We start from the raw sequence: 8121 nt of genomic DNA, 5'->3' as shown, positions 1-8121 counted from the left end.
ACATATATCTTGAGTAATCATCAATTAAGACAAATACATATCTATTGTTTGCTGGTGTTGATTGTGATGTCGGACCGCACAAGTCACTATGTACCAACTCCAATGCGTGTGATGCTCGATACTTTGCTTTAGGCGGGAAAGACTTCCGAGTTTGCTTCCCAACTAAGCAGGCGCTGCACACATCTTTCTCGTGTATCACCTGAGGCATCCCTACTACCATCTCTTTGTCTACCATATTCTTCATGACTCCAAAGTTCACATGTCCTAGCCGTGCATGCTACGTCCATGTAACATCAGTTTCTTGTATTTGAAGACACTTCGGATATTCAACCTCCATTGGCGTCTTGTACAATCGGTTTGGTTGCCTTCCGACTTGTACTAATAGCCTTCCACGGGGATCTTTTAGCATCAGTAAGTCTTCTTTCATATTAACCTCACAATCCATCTCGGTTGCTTGTCCAAGACTTATGATATTGTGTTTAAGACTTGGGATATAGTAGATATCTTTGAGTGCTCTTCTCTCCCCTGTTTTTCCGATGAACGTGATCGAACCTTTCCCAACAATCTCGACGTTTGATCCATCACCGAAGACTTTGCCTTTGATGCTCTCATCTAGGTTTGAGAAGAACTCTCTCTTGCCTTACATATGGTTACTTGCACCATTGTCAAGGTACCATATACTCGTATTTCCATCGCATTCATCAAACCTCTTAGGAAACACTCTCTCTTCGTTGAGGAATACTACTTCATGCATATATAATGCATTTGCTTCTTGTGTTTCCGTTAGGTTAGCTTCTTCTCTTGGTCGTGTAGGACAATGTGACACGAAGTGCCCCATCTTGTCGCATCGCCAACATCTAACCTTAGAGTAGTCCTTCTTGGTCTTGTCCGAAGCTTCTCCTCCTTTGTTATGACCATCAGAACCATTAGACCTTCCTCGTCCTCTTCCTCTTCCACCATAACCTCTACCTCTGCGTCTTCCTCGCGAGTTGCTATGGCTTCCACGACCTTGTGCATCATTCTTTACAAACATTAGCTTCGATTGATCTTCATCTTGGGTTTCTTCTTTGATGCGTTCTTCGAAAGCCTTCAATCTCCCAACAATATCTTCGAATCCCGTTGAATTTAGATCCAACACTTGTTCTAACGAAGCTACTATGTGAATGAACTTCGTTCTTGGAAGTCCCTTCAGAAACTTCTTTACCAGCTTTGATGCTTCCATTATCTCTCCTAACGCGGCTGCTCTCGATGCTAAGCCTGAAAGTTTTCCTGCGTAGTCATCCACTGTGTCTGTGTCTGCCATCTTCAGTTTGTCAAACTCAGACATCAAAGTTTGTAACCTTGCTTCTCTCACGCGATCAACACCTAGGTTACGGGATTTGATAGCTTCCCAAATCTTCTTCGATGTATCATGTTCTCCGATCTGAAGTATTAGCGCTTCCGGGATTGATTGAAAGATTAGAGCAATCGCCTTATTGTTCTTCTTTGCATCATCGCTCCCTGGATCAATTGTATCCCAAACTTCGTATAAACGAAGCATAACTTTCATTCGCATCGACCATACGGTGTAGTTGGTCGATGTTAACATCGGACATCGTATGTCCTTCTTCATCTCAAGACCTTTATCACGTGCTTGAGAATCGTCTCCCATGTTTTGATCGAAGTTACAACTCCTCTTGTAAACGACCTTCGAAACCTGGAGCTCTAATACCAATTAAAGTTGCACAAACACAAAGATTATAAGAACTTCTCTTCTTATTAGATTTAGAAACGCTCTCAAAACTAAACATTTCAATGTGTTTCTCTTAGAGCAAGAGTCTGCCGATTGTTGGAATTGTGTGAGCCCATGTCCAACTCTATATTGTCCGATTAATACGATATTATCCACTTTGGGCCTTTGGCAAGCCTGCATGGTTTTACTTTTGGTTTCCTTTCCAAAAGGCCTCGTACTATTAGAGTTGGACATCTCTTTATATATTAGACACTCCTTGTCTAATTATCCAATGTGGGACTTGGATTGACATCTCTCATTCTCCCCCTCAAACTAAGGACCATACACCTTATGCCCTTTCCTCTCGCGAATCATCTCGGTGCCTTGTCGCATCTTCTACATTCGACACCCGTAGTCGCAAGGTTTACTTTGAGTGGCTTTGAGGATGTTCTTACAATTCTAGGATCTTCTAACTAATCTCTGCTGAACCTCTCTTTCCACCTTGAAGGGTCACATTCCTACTCGAAAGGTATTTTGGTCTTTTGCAGATTTCTCATCAACCTGGCTTTGATACCAATTGAAGTTGCACAAACACAAAGATTATAAGAACTTTTCTTCTTATTAGATTTAGAAACTATCTCAAAAACTAAACTTTTCAATGTGTTTCTCTTGATGGAACATCTCTCCATGAGAACTCTTTATATAGGAAGAAACTACATCTTTTCTTAAGGGCGAAACTACATTTTTTTCTAATATAATATGAAAACATTCCTAAGCTCGATATGTTTTCTTTTTTCCTTAACCCATCAAACTTCACTTTAATGACTTAACTTGCTGCTTAAGTTAATTGAAATTATCCAACGACATCATTTTTACAGTTTAAAATACTCACATTCACAGTTTAAATACTCTTGGTTTAACACTCGTTTCCTATGAAATATGTTGGTATGAAATGATCTTTAATCTCTAAGCTCTCTACCATATTTGCATAAACCTAATAATTTAGTAAAATAAAATATAGAGTGACCACGAAAAACACATACACATACACACTAAGTTTACACTTTATACTCGCACGCATTCCGTAGTCGTTTATCCTTTGCAGTGGAGTAATGATCATATATTCTAAATTTCAGATTTATCAATTACAAACTTTAGCTTTCTTATAATTGCGAATCAAAACTTTAGCTTTCTTCGTCTTTGGATTCGATTTTCACCACCAATTATTATCATCCAGAAAGGAAAGACCCAGTCAACTTGTCACGTGCGTGGCCACACGTGTCTCATAAAACATTCTTCACACCGCACGATAAAGCGTCACGAGATTCATAATTATAATTATGATTTCTGAATAGACTGGGCCCTGCGATCCATATCACAAGTATACTAATGGGCTACACTCTTCAAGCCGACAGCCCAATAGCACGCTGTCTTGTTAAGAGACAGAATAAAATGGCGAAAACACCCTCGGTCCTTTGGAGTGTTGAGTGTCACACGGATCACGACAAATGAAAAAATCGTGTGCTGTTCTGTCCCGTTGTACAACTTACTAACATCCAGAGATTGGGGTGGCTACTATTTTAAAATTATAGAATTCTTTTGGAGTATATAATTGGAGTTTTGTGCAACAATAATTGAATATTTTCTCACGGGTAACGTTGTTAAAGAGAAAACATAAAAGCATATAAAACTTGCATATATAAAAAACATCATAAAACGTAAGTGGATGAGAGTGTCGTGGATAAAAAGAAAGTGAGAAAAGAGACATAAGGGGGGACAGTTCAACAACCTTCTAAAGTTATGGGCATATAATTGATAACATTATATTATACGTTGCCTTCCATTTTTTAAAACTAAATTAACTCTGTGATTTCGTTTTTCAACAGACTAATAACCCTATGATAGTAACTTTTATCGCTGGGGGGTGGGGGGGGGGGGGGGGGGGATCACAGTTAAATAGCGCACCAGCTTTTGTAAAATTTAATTTTGTATTTCTTCTTCTTTTCCTCATGTATAGTGTACGTATACACTAAGAAATATGTAGCATTTATAAGAAGTTAAGAAAAATTAAAGGGTCTTGGCCACTTGGGAAAGAAAGATAAATGTTAGTCACTAGTACACTTAATTCGGACAGACGAGTGTTTACGGCGAAGGCGACGTAAATAAAATGTTGCCAGTTATAACAAAATTTATTGAAGGTTTCAATGAAGTTAATAATAATCTTAGTGGAGTTACCAACATTTACCTGACAAACTCAAAAAACGGACTTTTGGTATTGGGCAGTAACATCAAGCCCATTAATTATAAACTGACCCAACAGGCCTTCTTCTTCTCTCACATTCTCTCGAAACCACTTGTGACCTCATCGTTCTCACCTCCGATAAGCATAGATTCTTCTTCCTCCTCCTCGGCATTAGCGCGAAGCAATCGAAGATACGAGACGAGAATCAATCAAATCAATGGCGTCTAACAAAAGCACACGGCGCTGTTTCCCGTCGTCGTCACCTGTCTACCGCCGCCGCCGCCGCCGCCGCTGCTGCTGATTCTACATCGGATTATTACGGTACGCAGACTGAGCACACGTGGCGTCCTTGATTCTTGCAGGCATTCGCAGCAAGAGAAGGCTTCGAGGTGACTTACTTGGCTGGTGAAAACTGATGGTTTAGAGATGTTGACAGAGGCTATTCTACAATGAGATTGGTCTCTTTGGAGGAAGGAGATAGGTAGGATTTGTAAGGAGTTTAAGATTGCGTTTCATACCTGGTTGATGTTGAGAATTGGAATGTTAATTTTATGTCAATGAGTTGGACCAATAGGGATTGGTGCTATGTATGTTATCAGGAGGCCGAGGATATGATTCGTGCCATTGATGAATGGTGGAGGTTAAGAGAAGGGACATCATACTGTGGAAACATTGGCTACGCAGCAAGCTGTTGGCCTTGGGGTTGCTTGTGACTTGGCGATGAAGGATATTCACAGTATGATGAGAAGTGGATTAAGAGGTTGCTGAATGGGGTTTAAAGAGAAGCTTGATGGGGGTTGTGGTGAATGGTTCTATGGAGAGTCTATATATTATTGAAATCTGAATCTGTGTCTTTTTATGGGTTTGAAGGAAGTTGCAGTGTCTAGTACAAGTGCGAGTTTGGAGCCTTCTTATGTGTTGAGAGCTTTGGGTGTGGATGAGGTTATGGCTCACTCTTCGATTAGGTTTGGGATCGGTAAACTTACCACTGAGGAAGAGATTGATAAAGCGGTCAGAGCTTACGGTTAAACAAGTTGAGGGAGATGAGTCCGGTTTATGAGATGGTTAAAGAAGGTATCTATAATACAATGGTCTCAACACTGATTCAACAGTTTCCAAGGGGATATGTGAGTATGACTGGAGGATCTGATCCTTACTATGTTCTGCTGGTAATTTTATATCTATATTTGCTTTCTAGATAGATTCCAAGTGAGAATGTCGTGATATGGTTTTGTAATAAGCAGAGCATAAACAACATTATTTTCTGGGTTGGATTGTTGTCGTTTGTGTGATCTATTTGTGGGTATTATGAACCTTTTGGTAAAGCTATTTTCGTTTTTGTTTTTTTTTCTGGATCAAATCTATTAGCTCATTATCCATAATACCAAGAGCCATACGAACGGTTTGTTTCTTCTTCTTCTAATTACAGTCCTTTGCTCTAACCAGCTGAGCTACGTGTGAACCACTTTGTCCTTGACTTTAGCATCTCCAACCCCGCTCTATTTTTCCCTCTAAAATAGAGTTTAGACTAAAAATGCTTCAATTGTACTCTATTTTCTACTTTATAATAGTGTAAACTTAGTTTTTACCCTATATATAGAGTAATTTTTTTATTTTTTGTTCATCACTCTATTTTTCACTCTAAAATAGAGTACAATTAGAGCAACATCCAACTCTATTATAAAGTTATTCTATTTTTTCCATTGGAGATGGTCTAATCTCTTTCTCTTATTCAATTCCACTTCTCCTTTTTATGACGAAGAAAAAACAAATTTACATGGATACTAGGTGAATTTCTCGTGCCCATACACGGTATAAATATTATAAAATAAATATATTATAATAATTTATTAAATTTTATTTTTATTTTTAAATTATTCTATTATTTATATTGTAATTAATATGATTGGTTTTAAATAACATTATGTTATTTTTATTAAATGTATAATTTTGGATATATAATATCTCGACTGTTTGGTTATTATTTGGATATATTAGATAACATTTATTTTTCCGATTCAACTATAACATTTTTGTTATTCATCTTAAATTTTGATTAGTTTTGTTATTGGACAATTCTCTCAAATAGTCATTTTTGAGTTTTTGTCACAAAAATAACATTTAAAAAATAAAATGACCAAGATAGACTCTTTTTATTTTGAAATTTTTAATATTGGGATGCAAAGGAGGGAGCTTCTGGTTCTTGAGTCTGGCGTAAACTTCTAAAGGCTTTGTCCCCTGGCCTATGACTACCTGCGATATGAAGTAAAAGATGGGAGATCAGTGTCTTTCTGGTTCGACAACTGGCTTGGAATGGGGAAACTTATGGATGAAACTGGAGAAATAGGGATAAGATATTTGGGCGTTGCCCGACAGGCAACATTTGCTGATGTGGTTGATGAGAATGGCTGGAAGATTCGAAGCAGAGGTCATCGGAGTTTCCCGAACACTTATGAGAAGATCAACGCGTTCACGTTTCCAACTCCTCAAGCAGGTGCTGATATAGCGCTGTGGCGATATAACCAGGATGAGTATAAAGAGAGTTTCTGTTCAGCTAGTACCTGGAATCAATTGCGGAGTAAAAAGGAGAGAGTAACCTGGAGGAAGCTAGTCTGGTTTAGCCAAGCTGTGCCACACCACTCTTTCATGGCATGGCTTACTTTTAGGAACCGGTTGTCCACTGGTGATAGAATGAGATTGTGGGGCATCACGCAGGGCTGCACGTTATGTGGGGAGGTGAATGAGACAAGGGAGCATTTGTATTTTGCTTGCCCTTTCTCTTTTATGATTTGGCTAAACACTGCGGGACAACTTATCGGAGAGGGTATTACGCCTGACTGGGATGACACAATCGTGTCACTGCTGCAACCAGGCCGTACTCGCTTAGACTCGATCCTTGTGAGAATGGCTTTCCAAACAGTTGTGTACACCATTTGGAGAGAGCGGAACTCTCGACGTCACAGAGGAGATGCTTACTCGTACTATTGACAAACAAATTCAGAACCTTATTTCATCACTATGCTACACCATGGGCCACCCGTTGGAGGGGTTGCTTAGGCGCTGGTTCGAAGTTAGCTCATAAACATAACAGCCACAAATTCTTTCATTCTTTTTGTTCTCTAGGCTAATTAATTCAGTCACCGATCTGTAATTATTCTATTTTGATCAATAAATTTGATATTCAATAAAAAAAAATTAATTTTTATTTTTTAAAAATTGAAACCATATCCCCAAAACCCACCCCTTAACTCTAAACCCTAAGTCTAAGATTAGTTAACCTTTGGGTATAAATGCATATTTACCCTTTAATAAAACTTATTTTGGTCATTTTCTTCCTTGAAGTCTATTTTTGTGAAAATAAACTAAAAATATCAATCTAAGGGAATTTCTCTTTCTTATTTTGATGTAGTTTGACTATTGTCTTAGATTTGTAAACATATTTTAGTAAAATTACGTATAATTCAATATATGTTGTTTAATAGTAAAAGTAAACTAAAGTGTTAACGATTCAAAGTTACATAAATAAATACAACAATGATAGTCCTTTGAAACCTTATGCATATAAATATGTAAGTTATACAGAATACTTAATTGTAATAGTTGGTTAATATATTTATAATATTATTTGAAAATTTCATATTTATTTGTAATGTGTTGAACCGTTCTATAATTTATATGTATAAAAATATTACTATAAATAAAAATATATTATTTTTAATTTAATGTTTGACTTTGTATAAAAAATTTGAATTGGTCTTGTTAATCATTTTGTGGGTATATTGTGTTACATATATTCCATCAAATTAAAGTATAACTATTTCTATTCATTGTATTAGTTTGGTTTTTCATCTTAGATGTGTAAATATATATATATATTTTTTAGTAATTTAGTATATGTTAATTTAGAAAAACAAAATTGTAAAATAAAGTGATGAAAGGTACAAAGTTACATAAAAGCATAACCGATAAATTTTAAAAGGGAAAATTATTTATTTACTTTAATATCAATATTATTTTTCTAAAATTTCCTTTTTATGATATCACATTATATATATAAAATGTATTCGTCTTAAATTTTATTAATATTTTACTTATCATATATGTTATTTGAAAAATATAAAAGGGAAATTAAATAAAAAGATAGATTAAATTAAATTTTATTCATTTA

The 8121-nt window shown here is 36.5% G+C and overlaps 1 protein-coding gene and 1 pseudogene across 1 annotated transcript; both read left to right on the top strand.

Annotated features, from left to right (window-relative positions):
• The first annotated feature begins 4181 nt into the window (after nt 1–4181).
• LOC106350445 lies at nt 4182–5298 on the top strand (annotated as a pseudogene).
• Nucleotides 5299–6266: 968 nt separating this feature from the next.
• Nucleotides 6267–6941, top strand: LOC125583061. The gene has a single exon (XM_048749606.1). The coding sequence runs from the start codon at nt 6267–6269 to the stop codon at nt 6939–6941; it is 675 nt and encodes a 224-aa protein (XP_048605563.1).
• Nucleotides 6942–8121: the final 1180 nt, after the last annotated feature.

The sequence above is a fragment of the Brassica napus genome, chromosome C3, assembly GCF_020379485.1.
Source record: "Brassica napus cultivar Da-Ae chromosome C3, Da-Ae, whole genome shotgun sequence".
In the NCBI taxonomy this organism is placed as follows: domain Eukaryota; kingdom Viridiplantae; phylum Streptophyta; class Magnoliopsida; order Brassicales; family Brassicaceae; genus Brassica; species Brassica napus.
The sequence above is the reverse complement of the archived record's forward strand: the minus strand, read 5'-3'. Positions and strand labels throughout refer to the sequence as shown.